The sequence below is a fragment of the Chanodichthys erythropterus genome, chromosome 14, assembly GCF_024489055.1.
Source record: "Chanodichthys erythropterus isolate Z2021 chromosome 14, ASM2448905v1, whole genome shotgun sequence".
NCBI classification, from domain to species: Eukaryota; Metazoa; Chordata; class Actinopteri; order Cypriniformes; family Xenocyprididae; genus Chanodichthys; species Chanodichthys erythropterus.
The window spans coordinates 35,603,535-35,623,070 of record NC_090234.1 but is presented as its reverse complement, the minus strand read 5'-3'; the positions used below and the strand labels follow the sequence as shown (position 1 = coordinate 35,623,070).

The 19,536-nt window shown below is 37.5% G+C and overlaps 1 protein-coding gene across 1 annotated transcript in view; it reads right to left on the bottom strand.

Moving 5' to 3' along the window:
- Nucleotides 1-19,536, bottom strand: part of igsf3 (immunoglobulin superfamily, member 3) — a 177,785-nt gene that overhangs the window by 136,979 nt on the left and 21,270 nt on the right. The window contains exon 2 of the mRNA XM_067410553.1: nucleotides 1,007-1,387. Coding sequence (XP_067266654.1) covers nucleotides 1,007-1,387 — 381 coding nt within the window. The remainder of the gene's footprint in view (nucleotides 1-1,006; nucleotides 1,388-19,536) is intronic.

The following is a 19,536-nucleotide window of genomic DNA, read 5'->3' as shown; positions in this document are numbered from 1 at the left end:
GATTTGTTTAATAAACAATGTTTTAGTCACAGTTTTTAATTAGGATGCACCAATATTAAAATTCTGGTTGACACAGATAAGCCGATAATTTTTATCTACATTTTGTCTAAAGAAATGAATACACTTTTGTCTAAATAATTTAAAAAATAAAAAATAAAATGAATTATTTGTAAATGCCACAAATGAATTCAGGCATTACAACAGTACAAAGTACCATACGAAAACCGGATATTCATTTTGAGATTTGCTAAAGATTTAACAGTGTTATTAACATCAAGTTAGATAATAATAAAGATAATCTAAATATAAAAATAGGGGAGATGAGCATGAACAATATTAAATACACAATAAATCCAGTATACAACCAATAATTAAAAAAAAAGTCTTGGTCAGTAACCGATATTGTACCCATAACCGTGTAGTATTTCATGTACAGATTCAGATGGGACTGAAATCTTGGCCATCTCTGATTGATTTAATTATCTTTTTAATCTTTTATTAATTTAATTCTCTCTTTAAAAGTGTATAGGGTGGTTGAATTACAAACCTTTCAATGCAGAAAGCTGGTGAAAATGGTTCTAAACCCAATGACAATACCGTAACGATAGCTTTCTCACTAAGCTGACTGACAGCTTTAGTTATGGTTTATAATGAAAGGTCAACATAAATGAGAAGTTGTGAGGGGGGGAAAAAATTAAATATCTCGCAAATCCCAGACATTGCTACCCGGATAGAATTTGATTTCTCAGAGGACCCCCTGAGTTATCTGAAAAACAGTAGGTAATTTTCTCTATAATTTGTACCAAGGTTGTGAAAGAAAATCCCATGTGTTTGATTCAGACGAGACTAAAATCTCAAAGTACATCTGTGAAACACGCATTTACCCAACCTCCTGCAGGAAAACCTGTCCAGTCTGAATAAGGTTTAATGAATGCAAAAACACAGTGCCGTTGGAAGCATACTATATTATAAAGCAGGGTTAAGTGAGAGTTTGGAGGAGGCTCACCGGTGAGGTTGGTACGGGCGCTGTAGATGCCCAGGTAGCGGCTGTCAGTGTTTGGGGTGTAGCACTCGTACATGCCCTGGTCGGTGGCCTGCAGCTTGGTGATGTGCAGCACGACAGAGTCTCCGCTCAGCCTCTCGATGTAGATTTCCTTGCTGTTGACACGCTGGGCGTACAAGGCATAGGCGTAGTTGTGCTGGGACGTGCTCACGATACGGATCTCTCGGTCGGGAGCGGTGTACAGGTACATGGACCACTCAAAGTCTTGTTCCACTCCTTCCTTGTAGCCGGTCACATTACACCAGATGGTGATGTGAGAGCCTTCCGTTCGAATCAAGGGCCCCGGCTGAACTGTGACCTGCCGCTGGGCCGAGCAAGAGCTCACTGTAAGACAGACAGAAGGAGGGGTCAGTAGTGGTCAAATGTGACTATATTCAGTATAAACATTTCAATATTTTCATATTTGCTCTGAAATTACTTTAAAAGGTGTTTTTCAATTAGGTAAACTATCATTTTAACCAAACAGCTGTTTATGCGAAAATATTCAAAATATTTAAAGAAAGAACTAAACCAGTCAAAATCTATTTCAGAAGCATTTTGTTATAGTCTTGATAAGAAGTCCGATCCTGCCTGATAAGAGACCCTTCAAGCTTTTCAGTGCTTGTAATGTGTTTATATGTGTGTGTGTGTGTGTGTGTGTGTGGAATTTGCAGTGTGAAGAACCATCGGCTCTTCAAGAAATCAAGTGGCTTTCAGCCAAGAGACCCATTACACACTAAACACAGCCCTCAATAGAATCAAAGTGAACTACGGCCCCTTCAAGAAACACACTGTGTCTCTGCTGCGATCAAAAAAAACACACTGTAAATGCTACAAATAAGACACAAATAAAGGTCAAAATGTGAGCAGCTCATAATGAATTCATATAAACCCACTCAGTTTCATATAATAAAAAAAAGCTGTGCAGAAAATCTGCTTAGCAAGAGATGTGCCCAGATAGACCTGAGAATTTTCCTTGTACAGCACTAACCTATCTGATGCAGAAGATACAAAATAACACTTCTGCTAAAAAATTAACAGTTCTTTAGGTTTATGTTGGATAGGAAAACATTGAGGAGAATATTTTATCAAACTGGACAGACTTTTTAAACAGACAATCTTTTCTCCATGCGAGCAGATAAAGAAATCAGTTGAATGATTACTGAAAGTAAAGATTATCTTATTTTTGACAAAATAACTAGCCTGATTCGAAAACATGCAAAACACAGGACCAAAGACAAACACATTTTAAAGTTTTAACAGCATTTTGGTGCAGATGAGTAGCGAAATATGAATAGCAGATGCAGAACATTCACTAGAAAAGGTAATCTGGCAATTTTAATGCAATTTAATGGGTTTCATGTGTGAAAGTGGCAATTATTCATCTTTGTGTCTGTCTAAAGTTGTTATTTTCCTTCTAAATTATGTTTATAATATAAAATATGATACAATAATATTACAAATTTGGAGAATATATTTGGAAGTGCACATTTACTCCTGATATTTTTTTTGTATATTATGTCAATTTATAGTTCAATGACTCTGTCAAAGAGCCTTGTCTATGTACCTATAAATACATTTGAAATTTGAACAAAAAACAATTATTATTAATAACATTATTATTAACCATATTTATTATTAATTAACATCAGACCTTTTTTAAAAAAAAATACGTTTTAGCATTATTAGGGAATTATTAAGGAACTATTTGTTGATCAATTTTAATCTACATTGTAAACAAATGTAAACTATACTATGTAAATTTTCTTTCAGAAAACAGTAAAAATGCTACTGTAAAAACATGTTAACTGTAAATTGCATTACCATATTTATGCAATTAATTGGTTAACTAAACATTGGGTTATATGTAAATTTACTGTAAAAATCTGTCAAATTTATCTTTACGGTTATGATTTTATTTCAGTTACATAGTTTTGTTACTTCTTTGATTTTCTTTCTGTTTAGTTAATGTTAATTGTATTATTTTAGTATTGTGTGTGCTACCCTGATGGTGTTTTGTTCACAGGACGCACAAGCGGCATTACTTCCTTTACTTTTCAGAAGTTTTACAGCATCTGTATCTCTGAGACAATGACAACACCTCCCTGAGAATAATGAATGTTCTGTAGATGGCAACCGATATGTTAACGTCGTCCGAGTTTGACAAAAACGTAGGATAAAGGAAGACAAGTGTGAACAGTTGGAGTTGAGGGAACAGCGAGAAAGTCATTCCCCGGATGTCATTGTCCAATCTGTAACAGAAAAAAAAAGACGCAGCCCATCTGCTAGCGCATCCCGTCTGGTACGGGTCTGTGACAATGAGTGAGCGTGTGTGGGTGAACGCTCCCCATGCCTCACAAGAGATGTCAGTGATTTAATTACTTCTAAATATGCACATGCATCTGCATCTCCAGGCCATCCCATAGTGAACTGAAAGTGGCTTTTATCACTTTCTTTATCCGTTTCCTTCCCTCTCGTAACCCTTGTACGCCCACACACGCCTGTGCTTTACTCATACCATCCGCCTACACACACAAACACTCAAAAAATAAAAAACACACCAATGAAACAGCATCCTAGTGCTCTGTCAGTACGAACAGCTCCAGACAGAAGGGTTAGCTGACTGTTAGTAGGGTTATTTGTGTGCAGCACTATTGCACAACCATGCACGTGGGAATTTACACTTCCCAAGGTGATCTGATGTTTCATTCCCTGGATTTCTCTCACCCCATGACATCAGGCTTTGTGTGCAAGTACCGTGTTTATGCTCTGCCAACCTGGCTCCCCATGAACACCTTCATGTGCAATATATTGTTCTCTATTCAGTCTAAGATATAGTTCAACAATAGAGTCAAACTAGACTCACAGAGATAGGCATGAGGACTAAACCACACTGTGGCATATTGCAAGTCAAGAACCGCCTACATAGATCGGTTGGAGCCGTCTGATGATATGTAAAGCAACTAATTATAAGTTATGTACAAATTTAAGTACAAATACATTACATTATAGCACAGACTTAACTCTTCAAAACACAGCAAAATTGATATGGTTGTGCTTGACAATATCTCAACTAATTGCCTCACATAAAATTAATTAAGATTCATTAAGATTTACACTACCTTTCGACATTTAAGATCAGTATAATTATCTTTTTTTCTTTTCTTTTTTTTAAAGAAATTAATACTTTTTTTCTGCAATTAAATATTAAATGATTCAAAAGTAATAGTAAAGATATTTATAATGTTACAAAAGCTTTCCATTTCAAATAAATGCTGTTCTTTTGAATTTTCTACCCAAATAATCATGGTTTTCACAAAAACATTAAGCAGCACAACTGTTTTCAACATCGATAATAATAAGAAATGTTTCTTGAGCAGCAAATCGGCATATTAGAATGATTTCTGAAGGATCATGTGACACTAAAGACTGGAGTAATGATGCTAAAAATTCATCTTTGCCATCACAGGAATAAATTACAGATTAAAATATATTAAAATAGAAAACAGTTATATTAAAATCTAATAATATTTCATAAGGTCACTGTTTTTACTGTATTTTTGATCAAATAAATGCAGCCTTTTGCAACCTCTTTCACAAACATCTTAAGTAACCCTACACTTTTAATATACAATGGAAGTGTATATTCTCCTGGTACTTGTGTTTTTACATTGTTGGACTTGCAGTATAAAAAAAACGATGTAATTCAGCCATCATAAGTTACATAGGAACCAACCAATCACTGGCAAGATTACACTTTTCCGTGTGTAGTAAGCATCAGACGTTCAGTGAACTGTCTGTAGGTGTTCTGCAACTTTAGGTCTGATCCTAGGGCAAACTCTGAATCTCTTTCTCAACTCTGACATTTACATTCCCACAGACCCTTTAAAATTCACCCTTTTTGGCACTTGATATCTGTGTCGCTCACTTTTGGTATTCTCATTTCAACCATCTGCCTTATTGAAGATGTGGCCCCTGGTCTGTCTGCTGAAGTTTCGCTTCGCTGTGCCAAAGTCCTCACAGCTACTGTTCATGCTACTCAATAAGTCTGAGACTCAGACTGGCTAGGAGACAGTTCCCCTGAAACAAGACTTTACCTGTCAGCACAGTTCACTGCAAGAGTCCCGATTGTTACGCAGTTCACCATGCACTAAAGAAATTGAGTTTGCTCGTACATTTGTCAGTGTGATTTAAGGAATTTGAAACTCTACACAGAATCATTTTGTCACATCATTTCAAAGAGCATCTACACCAACACACAATATTGTTGTGTTTATTCCAAATGAACGCTGCAGTTCTGTCGTCTGCCACTTTAAATACTCAAGCTCTTTAAAGCAAGATGGATTCAAATTGGCTGTTAATGTTTTTATCGTACTTCAGCAGCAAAAATTGTTCAGAAAAAGATTCCAACAATATAATTTATCTGTGCCATTATCGTTAAAGCTGTGGTGTAAAGTGGACTCTGCTATTCTTTTATATTTAGAATGATTTTTAGATCTATATCATTATAGTAGTGCTGTCAAATCGATTAATCGCGAATAATCACATTTAACATAACAGTTTGTGTTTACATAATGTGTGTGTGGGTGTGTGTGGGTGTGTGTGCACAGTATACATATTGTATACGCATGTAATCGTCCGACTGGACTTTACATGGATGCAAAATTTAATCAAACAGGGTATAGATATGTAAGAGCACCAGGGTCCATTTTGTAATTCCAGCACGCATGGAGCAACAGGCCAGCATTTAAGCCCTGTCATTCAACGGATGAAAGCGACGGCCTGCTAAACCATGAACCATCAGTCTGATTTCTGCAGGATGAAGATTTCATATGACATATTAAAACCAGAGACATTTCGGAGATATTTAACCAGAGCATTCATGTCAGGCTCATTCGCCTTTTTGAGCTCAACTGATGAAAGCAGCATTTTCATGTGGGTCACAGAAGACTTCCCCAGAATAACCAGCTCTGGCCTGCCATCAGCTCTGCGGCATTAAATATGGATCACATATATAACACCATGAGTTTCTCTCCTGTGGAGGAGGAGAGGGACATAAATGAGTTTTGTAATGGTTTCAAATACAATACATTTTAATACTAGTTTACAATACTTCATTGCAGTACACCACAGGAACTTTTCCTCCTCTGGGCACAAGAGAAAGGCTTTATGAAAGTTTCATTTCACAGTCTATAGCTTCTGATTCATGATCCTGAGCAACCTTATACTTTTGACAGCAATAAACCTCACTAAACTGTTTAAACCTTCATCCAGCATTACTAAAGTCCTGCTAATTAGCCAGTATACATTAATCATTTGCAGCCAATTATCCTTTTTTTCTTTTTAAGGGATATGATCTGTTTCTTAACCATTCTTTTAGTAGTCTACTTCTATAGTTCTTTTTTTTTTTGGTTAAAATGATTAGTCCTAACTAGCCTATATATTAAAAAAACAAACAAAAAAAAAACAACTCACCCTCATGTTGTATCAAACCTGTAAGACCTCAAAAGGTGCAATGACATTGCTGCCAGTGTGTAGTTCAGAAACCCTCGGATTTAATCAAAAATATCTTAATATGTGTTCCGAAGATGAATCAAGGTCTTACGGGTTAGGGACGACATGAGGGTTAGTAATTATTGACAGAAATGTCATTTTTTGGGTGAACTGACCCTTTAAGCTTCCAAAAAAGACCAAAAAAGTAAAAAAAAAATAAAAAATAAAAAAATTTAAAAAACAGTCGACATGTTGAACTGGACCAACCAATTCGCTGAAAATATTGTACACAAAAGAATGATTCAGGTCACAAATAAGATATTGCTACTTCTTTCACAAACACCCCAAAAAAAAGTTATGGTGGATGTCAATACAAACATAAAGTATATAAAGTACAATCAACGTTTGTTTGTTTGTCATTTTAATTGGAGATTGACTGACCAGTCACTTTCATTATACTGGAAAGACTTGACAGAATATTTTTGAAAAACTGAACTTGAGTGTTCCCTGGAAGAAAGTTTTAATATTTCATGTCATATAATTTATAACAGCCACGGCAATATTTCATAATAAATAAGAATTCTCTGTTTTTTGACAATCACTTTATTTTTACATTCTTTCAAATTTATTTTAATAATCTTAATACCTTTAATGAATCATTAACTAAATCAGAGTATTTTTTGACAAATGAAAACACTGAATAAGAATCAGTTCTGGGTTCCCAACCATAATTATTACCCTATATAAAGGTAAAAAGGGTCTCACGGGAACATATAAACAGGACACAAAAACATCAACCGCTTCAAAACCACAACAACAATTAAAGAAACAAGACAACGTGGGTAGAGAATAGAAAAAGAATAAGAGCAAAATAGATCACAAAGGATCAAATGCGGTCAAAATTGCAAAGTTCAAAAGAAAATATGCCTGAAAGGCAAGAACAATTGAGGGAGACTATGCAGGAGACTACAGTCTAGTCTTTGGTCAGCACAAAAAGTCTCTGATAAATACTGGTACATGAGAGACAACCACTTTCCCAAGCCTGCTGTTTGTCTTGCTTTAATTGCCTCTCACACATCGAGTCCTAAAGCACTTTAATGGAACCACTGTGTATACGGACACAAGCCATGATGCCGTGCCTCCCAGCTCAAAAGAGTAACTCAATATCCCTCAAAAGGCATTCTCATATACACACAAGGCTCTGGTGCTTTAACAGGACACACACATGGAACAAATTGGCCCAAACCATTACCACCATAACCACACCTCACAAACTCCAAAAACTCAGCGGAACAATTACGAAAATCTCTTCTGCTCATTTGATGCAGGCCGGAGTGCAAGCACTTTTTCACAAGGAGAGCAAAAAAGGTGCTTGGCGGGAAACGATAGCCAATTAGAGGAGGCTGCAGAGAGGCAAATGACCAGAAGAGGGGATCATGTTGAGAAGGAATACAAGTTCATGGCACTTGGCAAACCAAAATCCAATTTCTTTTGTCTATATGTGTGACATAGATCTCATTTTTCTGAGCAGTGTGAACACACAAAAAAAATCCAATTTTTTCAATCTGATTTGGGCAGCTTTGATATGTGGTCCTTGATCTGTTTATGTGTCCAATCTGTGGCCATGTGACCTGAGCATAACCCATCAGATGGAAATTGAATGGTTTCTTTAACAGCTTTTTTCTTTTGTTATGTACACATAAGCAGTGCACATGACTTACTGTTTTGGTAAATGTGCACATGTGGGTCCTTTCATGGTAACTGTCTGTTCAAGTCTGTCGTAAGTGTGATGTGGAAAATCTAAAAGAAATGAGATCACATTTGAGAAAAAATAAAGCAGTAATGCTTTAAGGCAGAGGTCCCCAAACTTGGTCCTGGAGGGGCACTGTCCTGCAGAGCTTGGCTGTGTTAAGAGCCACAGATTTAAGAAGCCTGTCCCAGCAGGAGATAAGAAGAAACCAGGGACTGAAGTTTCAGAGGAGAGGTGCAAGATTAGTGTCACATAAAATATAGAAGTCAGTGCCCATGCATTTAGCTACTGCGCCAAAGTACATAAACTGAGAGAAATGCAAGCCAGCAGACCTATTGGCTGTTGAGTCTCTGAGAATGTAATTAGACTAACACTAAAGCAATAAAGTAGGCTACATTATCCACATGTCATGGCTTTCTTGACACAGCTGAGGCCTCCTTATGCTCAACTTCAAATCATTAGACAACTAACAACATAAGCCAAATCAAAGGAAGGAAGGAAGGAAGGAAGGAAGGAAGGAAGGAAGGAAGGAAGGAAGGAAGGAAGGAAGGAAGGAAGGAAGGAAGGAAGGAAGGAAGGAAGGAAGGAAGGAAGGAAGGAAGGAAGGAAGGAAGGAAGGAAGGAAGGAAGGAAGGAAAATTAATGAAGGAAGGAGAAGGAAGGAAGGAAGGAAAATTAATGAAGGAAGGAGAAGGAAGGAAGGAAGGAAAATTAATGAAGGAAGGAAGGAAGGAAGGAAGGAAGAGGAAATAAGGAAGGAAGGAAGGAAGGAAGAGGAAATAAGGAAGGAAGGAAGGAAGGAAGGAAGAGGAAATAAGGAAGGAAGGAAGGAAGGAAGAGGAAATAAGGAAGGAAGGAAGGAGGAAATAAGGAAGGAAGGAAGGAAGAGGAAATAAGGAAGGAAGGAAGAGGAAATAAGGAAGGAAGGACGGAAGGGGAAATAAGGAAGGAAGGAAGGAAGGAAGGAAGGAAGGAAGGAAGGAAGGAAGGGAGGAAGGAAGGAAGGAAGGAAGGAAGGAAGGAAGGAAGGAAGGAAGGAAGGAAGGAAGGAAGGAAGGAAGGAAGGAAAATTAATGAAGGAAGGAGAAGGAAGGAAGGAAGGAAGGAAAATTAATGAAGGAAGGAGAAGGAAGGAAGGAAGGAAAATTAATGAAGGAAGGAGAAGGAAGGAAGGAAGGAAAATTAATGAAGGAAGGAAGGAAGGAAGGAAGGAAGGAAGGAAGGAAGGAAGGAAGGAAGGAAGGAAGGAAGGAAGGAAGGAAAATTAATGAAGGAAGATGAATGAATAAAGGAAGGAAAGAAGGAAGGAAGGAAGGAAGAGGAAAGAAGGAAGGAAGGAAGGAAGGAAGAGGAAATAAGGAAGGAAGGAAGGAAGGAAGAGGAAATAAGGAAGGAAGGAAGGAAGGAAGGAAGGAAGGAAGGAAGGAAGGAAGGAAGGAAGGAAGGAAGGAAGGAAGGAAGGAAGGGGAAAGAAGGAAGGAAGGAAGGAAGGAAGGAAGGAAGGAAGGAAGGAAGGAAGGAAGGAAGGAAGGAAGGAAGGAAGGAAGGAAGGAAGGAAGGAAGGAAGGAAGGAAGGAAGGAAGGAAGGAAGGAAGGAAGGAAGGAAGGAAGGAAGGAAGGAAGGAAGGAAGGAAGGAAGGAAGGAATTTGCTAAATTAAAATTCTACAATATTTTGAATATTTCAGAAATTAGATAAAATAAGGATTATTTGGGGGTGGTCCTCATTTGTAAAAAATGAGGAACATCTCATATATACACAATACATATATATACACATACATATATAATAATAAATATATATAATAAATATATAAAAGACCTGTGTTGTTTTTAATGCAGCACAGCTGAGGTGCTGACTAGAGTCCCTGTCCTGGCCTGGAAGAGGCAGCGCATACGCTTTTCTCTTTACTTAGCTATCTAAATGGAAAAATTCCATATACTTGGATTGTTTTTTTTTTCCCCCTGCATTTTTACAATAAAATATATATATAAAATATATATATATATATATATATATATATATAAAATACATATACACACACACACACACACACACACACACACACAGTGTACAATAAAAATAAAGAAAAAGCAGCTTTTTAAAAGTAATTTTTATTGTAAAAATGCAGGGGGAAAAAAACAAACAAAAAAAAAAAATCCAAGTATATGGAATTTTTCCATTTAGATAGCTAAGTAAAGAGAAAAGCATATGCGCTGCCTCTTCCAGGCCAGGACAGGGACTCTAGTCAGCACCTCAGCTGTGCTGCATTAAAAACAACACAGGTCTTTTAGTACAGGCAGACTGGGGGGGCACACTGCTTCCTGTGTGTGTGCGGGTGAGCAGCTGGCAGCACAGCTGTACTGGTGTGTGTGCGCGCATGTCGATGAATGAATTTTGAAAAGTATTATCTATATTTAAGAACGGGAGTTATATTTTTTACTGTTTAATGGCAGACAGAGAGGGAAAAAAGCTCTGTGGGCTACACCCCCAATGGGAGGACAGGAAATGAGGAGTAAGACAGCATGCTCTGGGTTTGATCAGATCAATACAAAAGCATCCTGTGAACAAGACATGACCACAGCAGTCCTGATATCTGCTCTGTGGGGATGAAAGAACAGGTGAATCCTGGTCTCGTTGTTCCTAAGCCTCTGTTCCAAAATCATTCAAAGGCATTATAGGACTGTTCCCACGCTGTTCCATAAGGTAGGTAGCACAATTATGAGATACTTTCTTTTGGAAAACAGCACTGCATGTATTTTTTTGAAGAGAAAATTGTGTGTGTATGTGTGTACAGTATGTGCAAGAGTGTCATATATGCAGATGTAGTGTCTGGAGAAAAACATGTAGTATGGTTTCTAGAGTAGAGAACAGAACAGGGCAGCAGGAAATAAAGAGAAGTACACAGATCATCATGGTGAACCAAAGGAGGTAAAATGAGTGTGCATTAGGAGACCGTAGGACCACAGAGTAGTTGGGAAACATCGGCAGTAGACTGTGGATGTAATTTGTGTAACCGCTGCTTGCGGGCACTGGATCGGGGCAAAAATGCATCCTAGCAAAAAAATAAAGTGCAAGTGAGACATTAGGACAAACGGTGTGTCTTTAGGCACAATTCACTTCATCAATAAATTACCATAGTAGCATTTTTTAAGTTAATGCATGCTGGCCTCTTTCTTTCAGTCTCCCATTCACTTCCATCACACTGGCAGTCAATGGACTTGCGCCTCCGAGCAGGAGCATACATACCAGGAAAGGCTATTTAGATGAAAAATGAACGGCCTCATATACCGAGCTGCACCCAGCCAGTCGAAAAAACGATATGAAATGGAAGACATTCATTTGGTGTGTGGAGCCATATTTACAATATATGCAAAGCTACTCCATCTTTATTCCCCACCCCTCCAGCACTTTCATTGTGCTGTTTTGTCAGGCCCTCAGTCTGGGGATACTTTTTTATTCCTTGAGCTCATAAATCCATCCTGAATTTCTTTCTGTTTTTTTCTCAGTTTTTTTTTTTTTTTTTGCAAAAGCGCAGTTTAATGGGATTTGCATTCTGAGTGTGACATCATTTCAGAAACATCACTGCTCAAGGCTCTTAAGATGAGACAAAATCTTCCCATAAACTCAAACAGCCCTGTTGATATTATTTAAATGAATTAAATGCAATAAGCACAAATTTGAAAAGTAGGCCCAAAGGAATGCAAGCGGTTTTAGACCTCATTTTAATCACGTCCCGTTGCATTGTGGGATGGCTTTCACAATTTGTTACATTTCTGGAGAGCTGTCTGCCAAGGCAAGAGTCTCTTTCTCTAGATGGGCATATATGAACGACTGCAGGACAGAAAACACGGCGCCTCGCTGTCTGACTGATGCTAAAAGGAATGACCACAGTAACAAAGCATTATGGGTACTGTAGATGGTCCAGTTCACAAATTAGCCTTCACAGACAAGAGGAAGATATATGACAGAGTGAGGCTGAGAGAAGCTTCAGCATCTAGAGTATTCCAGTAACAATGAGCACTATAAAGGGATAGCTCATTTAAAGGGATAGCTCATTTAAAGGGATAGCTCAAAATGTAATTGTCATCATTTACTCATCCTCATGTCATTCCAAACTTACTTTCTTCCCTGAAACACTAAAGTACTTTAGCATAATGTACAAACTGTATTATTCATTACAATAAAATCAGATAAGGGATTAGGTGTTGTCAAACTCCAAAAAGTGCCATAAGAAAAAAAAAAAAAAAAAAAAAAAAAAAAATTATATATATAGTATGGACTACATTTTGGAGTTATGGAGTATGGACTACATTTTTTTTATATATATATATATATATATATATATATATATATATATATATATATATATATATATATATATATATATATATATATATATATATATATATATATAATAAAAATGTAGTCCATACTCCATACTACTTGTACACAAGTTGTCCAAATACAATAGCTGTGTGAGAAACAGATATTTTTTGTTGGGGAGGGGATATTCATTGGAAAGAAAGAAATTAATACTTTGTTCAGTTAAAACGCATTAAATTCATCAAAAGTTACAGTAATATACAGTACAGTCCAAAAGTTTGGAACCACTAAGATTTTTAATGTTTTTAATGTTTTATGAAATATTATTACAATTTAAAATAACTGTTTTGTATTTGAATATATTTCACAAAGTAATTTATTCCTGTGATGCAAAGCTGAATTTTCAACATCGTTACTCCAGTCTTCAGTGTCACATGATCCTTCAGAAATCATTCTAATATGCTGATTTGCTGCTCAATAAACATTTATGATTATTTTCAATGTTGAAAACAGTGGTGTATTTTTTTTTCAGGATTCCTTGATGAATAGAAAGTTCAAAAGAACAGCATTTATCTGAAACACAAAGCTTCTGTAGCATTATACACTACCGTTCAAAAGTTTGGGGGCAGTAAGAATTTTTTATTTTTTATTTTTTTTTTTAAGAAATTAAATAAATTAATACTTTTATTCAGCAAGGATGCATTAAATCAATCAAAAGTGGCAGTAAAGACATTTATAATGTTACAAAAGATTAGATTTCAGATAAACACTGTTCTTTTGAATTTTCTATTCATCAAATAATCCTGAAAAAAAATATTGTACACAAATATTTTGTACAATTGTACACATTAAATGTTTCTTGAGCAGCAGATCAGCATATTAGAATGATTTCTGAAGGATCATGTGACACTGAATACTGGAGTAATGATGCTGAAAATTCAGCTTTGCATCACAGGAATAAATTACTTTGTGAAATATATTCAAATAGAAAACAGTTATTTTAAATTGTAATAATATTTCACAATATTACTGTTTTTACTGTATTTTTAATTAAATAAATGTAGCCTTGGTGAGCAGACGAAACTTCTTTTAAAAACATTAAAAATCTTAGTGGTTCCAAACTTTTGGACTGTACTGTACATATCTAAATTATTTTTCTTTATCTTTAAATCAGTCATACTCTCATAAGTCAGTGACCCATAAAATAACTCCTTTAATGTTCAAAGGAAGAAAAAGAAACTCATATGGATTTCAAAAGACAAGAGGTTGAGTACAGACTTCTCATTTTGACATGAATTATCCTTTAAGTACATAATGCCCATATACTCCTTCAAAGAGCAGTTCTGTTAGTGCTTGAAGAGTTTGGCTTCAGTCAGTAAGACGATTGCAGCAAATTGAGGTCCACACACGACTGCTCATAAAAATGTCATCACTTAAAGTGCTAAACATATGTTCTGAGGAGCTGATGCAACCTAAAACGAAGTCAAACACCATATTTTATCCTTTCAGACAGAGTAACATCACTCTCTCGGTTTGTATTCCTTCTCCCAGAATCAGGTTCCCTTGTTTTTTTTCTCCTCACTTACCCTCCCTCCTCGTTCGTTAGTTCTGCCCGTGACCACATGTGAGAATCCCCGCTGCTTGTGTCTGTCTCATAGATCTTTGAACCCTTTCAACGAGGTTTAATGGGCTCAGAGAGACTTCAAAGTGAAACGACGGCTCACGTAGGCTGAAAATGAGGTCCTAAATCCCTCATCAGAGGCGTTCTGCCTACGTTCTGACCACAGCTGCCCGTCCTAACACGGCATTAACCCACATCTAATATCTAGTTTCACCTGCTCTGCCTCTGCTGCCAATATAAATCAATTCAGCCCAACGAGCCGTCTAACTGTTCCATTCTATCTAGCTTGTGATTGCTGGACTCTGAACGCCAGTGTCCCATTGAGAGTGGGAACCAGGACAAACGTTCACACGGGATGGTTGTGTGAGGATTATGCACACGGCAAAGATAAGGGGAATAAAGAACTAATCTAGCGAGAAGCATGCCACATCTCCTCCACAGAGGCACAATCTCACTGCTTCATTATAATGTGACACCATGTTCTTAAACCGGCTATGGATAATCCTACTTCTCGTGCACCTCGGCGTGTCTGGGACTCACTGTAACTCACGTGAATTAACAAGAAAGCCCCGTTTCTGTGTCAACCATTCCCTCTTAGGTGCACAAAGAAGTCACTTCAAACGCTGTCATGATACAAGATCCAGAATTTGGAGATGCACAGAGCTAACCTTGTTTGCCATCTTTCAACTGCATTTTATCCTCACACAAGAGAAAAGAACAAATGTGCAAACATGCTCACACAAAGTGGTGCGTTGTGCTTGAATAAACACCTGTGCTGCCAGATACGGCTGGCCGGGAGGGATAACAAGCAAAGGGCAGAAAATCCACTGGACGTGCTCCACTTAAATCAAACAGAGGCGAGGACAGACACACACAGACACCCTCCAGGAAAGGACAGGGAAGTGCAATTACCATAAAACTACACTCGCTCTACTACAATATAGTCATAATAACACCTGAGCGCTTTATCTTTCAACCCAGCAGGACTAGATACTGTAAATGTCATAGTAGGTGATAAACCGAATCAGAAAGTAAAGGCCCCTTTACAAGATTCATGTTGAGGCATGAACGCACCTCTCATCGCAAGTGGCTTTGACCTCCACATCACAAGCATTTCAAAAAAGTCTCATGGAAGAGATATTTTACAAGGTTGCTAACAAAACTGGGTCAGGGTGGTTGACTGGAATGGTTGACTAATTTATCGAGATCTTTTTTCTTTAAAATTAACCCCTGCATCAACTGGTAGAGAAGAAATTGCTGACATTTTAACAATGTTTTTACTTCTTTTCTGGACCTTGAATGATGGTATTATTTAAATATTTTAATTTGAGTTCCGAAGATGAACAAAGGTCTTACGGGTTTCCATTGGGTAAGTAATTAATGACATACTCAGAATTTGTCCTCTGCATTTAACCCATCTAAGTTCTATCCAAGTTCCAGTTCCACACACTTGAGTAGTGAACACGCACTGCATACTGGACACACCCCGAGCAGTGGGCAGCCATTTTTGCTGTGGCACCCAGGGAGCGACTGGAGGTTAGGAGCCTTGCTCAAGAGCACCTCAGTCATTTCCTGCCAGTATTGAGAATCGTACCCGAACCTTCAGTCTGACTCTCTAACCATTTGGCAATGACTGCCCCTGAATGTTAAGAGATATATTATACACATTTACATTTTAAAGTTCCTATAAAACTTTTATTAACCTGAGTTAATATAGAAATGGACTCCAAACAGCCATCTGGCCATCATGGCCATCTTTAAACATCTACACAAACACCATACTATTAAAATTAGCCACATATGTTTATAGTGTATCTATACTCCCACACTTTTTTTGCTTGATGAATATCTAATAAAAATATAAAAATATGTATTACACAATGACAATAAAAAAAAAAATTCAAGCGGATGCATTTCTGATTTCTTAAATGATAATATATTTCTCTCGGCTACAGTTTGCTTTCTCACGTCATAGCTTTGCAAATTCACTGCATAACGAATGGATAAAGCGACCAGCTGGATAAACTAATGCAAATAAATGGTAACAATTTCGGCAAACATTTGGGTGGGACTTGGGTGTGTTTTTGTCACACTGTTTTAACCGCTTACTATGTCAGCCTCGACAGCAAATATATTGCGGTTCTCCACTAATGCAGCATTAGCGGAGAACAACAAAACATTTAAACAAATAAATTACTTCATAATGATATGAAAACATGTACTGTAGTTTACTGTATACATACCGCTTTGTTACCTATGTTTTACATCTGTATCTAAAGTGTCCCACTCTGTGCAGCGTGCAGTCTCACGTGTCAAAACAAACTCCACGAGGCATCAGTGAAAGTTTTTATTTCACCTCTAGAGGCCTCTCTCGTATTGTCTAATGACAGCGGACCCTTCTGAGCCGCTCCAGCAACGGAGGAACCCGGAAATACTATCGTTATAGACTTTTCAGTGCCAATTTATCAGCAAAACCGATCAATCGGTCAACCTCTGGAATTCATTGATTTTATCTCTTCTAAAAAATGCCACACAGTTTACACAAAAAAGCAGCCTAACTGTTTTCAACATTGATAATAATAAATGTTTCTTCAGCACCAAATTAACATATTATATTGATTTTTAAAGGACACTGAAGACTGGAGTAATGATGCTGAAAGTTCAGCTTTGCCAACAAAGGAATAAATTATACTTAAATTGTTTTTAAATTGTAATAATATTTCAAAGTATTACTGTTTATACTGTAGTTTTTATCAAATAAATGTAATTTTGGAGAGCATAAGAGACTTCTCAGACTTATCAAAAAAATCTTACAGTACCCAAAATTGAACAATAGTGTATCTTCTGTCTTAGAGATTAAAATTAAACGTTCATCCTAAAATGAAAACTGTAATTTTCTCAAAACCTGGATGACTTTCGTTCTTCTGCATAACACAAAAGAAGATATTTTGAAGAATGTTTCAACCGTTTTTCTCTATACAAACAGCACTAGACTGACTTCCATTGGGTAGACAAAAACAGAATTTTTTCATAATATCTTATTTTGTGTTCTGCAGAAGTCAGTCAGTCATATTTTTTTGTAACAACATAACGGTGCACTAGAAAGAAATCAGGGAGTACACAGAGTTCACTGCATACGTACTACATTGTATGCTGTGAGACAACCCATGTAATAATACATCATGAGGACTGTCTGGTAATCATTGGTTGCACATCAAAAGGTCAGCAGCAAACAGGGTAAATGCTTGTAAATTGGTTGACTACTGCATTCGAACTCATGTGTATGACCGCGAACACGGCTCTTAAATGAAACATGTCATGAATAAACATGCCTGGTGATTCCCTGTTTATGTGAATGAAGAGGAATAAACCAGCTGTGGGTGTGCTGGTAATGAATCTTGCCAGTGAAGTGTTGAGCGAATGAGGCGAAGGGGCCTCCAGTCAGCACTGCTGTGCTGGGCTCTCTCAGCTGCTGACCTCCTGTTAAAGTGGCTCACATCCTACCAAATGAATTTGTTTCCACTCAATTTCCTAAAAGGCAATTTCCTCCAAGCCTCAGCCGCAGGGGACCCAGATGAATGAAAAACCAAGAGGATGGAAAGAGATCTTCAGGTATCTTTCATATGGCTTTTGGATTCATCATCAATAGCCGCATTTCCACTGTTGGGCCAGTGCAAGCCAAGACTAACAACGTGCCATGCTGCTGGGCCAATAGCCTTGGACTTCAAGCACCGAGGCCAAAATGAAGTTGCATTTCCATTGTCAGTCCAGTAGCCCTGCAGCACTTCCCTAAAACCTGCCCTTAACACGCCTCCACAGAACAATGTCACACAACCTCACCATTTCACCAGCTGACTGAAAACAAGCTAGATAGCAAAATAAGCATGACTGAAGCGAACGTTTGGCATTTACTTAAAGACTTAAGATTCCAAAATCAATATTTGACCAATGTTTTACAATAAAAAAATGTTACAGTAACAGTAATTTATCAATTTGTCAGGAGTGCACATCAGTCAAGCTGAATCTAAATTAGGGCTGCACGATTAATCGCATGCTATTCTCACGCGCATTTCGTCAGTAAAGCCGGTTCCCTGATTACCGCTAAATCACCATCACCTGTTTTTAAACGGAGCGCCTTTTAATAGACAGAGCCGTAGTTCACAGACAAGCCACGCAATATCGCGTTCATTATCGCAGGCGATTCATCTGCGATATGATCGCGATATTGCGTGGCTTTTCAGTGATCTACGGCTCTGTCTATTAAATGCCGCTTCATTTGAAAGCAGGTGATGGCGATTTAGCGGTAATCAGGGAACCGGCTTTACTGACGAAATGCGCGTGAGAATAGCATGCGATTAATCGTGCAGCCCTAATCTAAATGATATTTACCATTTCACATAAAAAGAGAACACATACCTATTCGATTGCACCTGCTTCCATTTGACCACAATAATGCACAAAACAACTCCATTAAGGCTTTTAAGTCCAAAGGCTTACACATTTAGAAAAATATTGATAAAATATCACTTTTCTTTCTATGAAATTTCCTCTAAATTATGCGATGATTGCAATCCGAGGAGGTTTGAGCTATCTCTCAGTCTCTCTATACCGTTATACTTTCAGCCAGAGCAACAGAGAGATTTCATGGGAGGAAAAAAGGATTTATGAGTTTTAAGAGTTAACCTGAGAGTCTGTGTGAGACAGATATACGGAAGAAGTCCGGTATCAAGAAAGGCACAAGGAAGAGACTGATAAAACATTAAACCAAATAAATACACGATTATTTTCATATATGAGTTGTCTATGTTCCTCAAGCAGTTTCTGGTATTTTCCATAAATGTGTGTATTCATTATCGATGATGAGTAGCATAAGTAGCCTTTAGCATCACATATAAGTATATTTCTGCCTAGGGCTGGACAATTAATCAAAGTAATCGAAACCGAAATTCAGAACATCTATCCGACGTAATTCTCCCATGTCGGTTATTTTTTTTTTTTTTTAATCCTGTTAAAACTTCCCCCTAAAAAACATACTACCGCGTGTGTAGCCGCATTACTCCGCCCCATCCAGTCAACACACAGAGATGGTGTGCAAGTGGTGAGTCTTGCGGCTTCAATAAAATTTGTCAGTCGTATGTGTTTTAAGGTTTGCCAGTTTGGACATTCAAGCAATTTAGACGATTGGATGTGTATCATTACATCGAGCTACCGTGCTTGCACAGCTGCATTGTGGCATGATCACTCATACAAACACTAGCTGCACAAATTCTCATTATGCTCTCATTACGCACTGGTACTGTGCTAA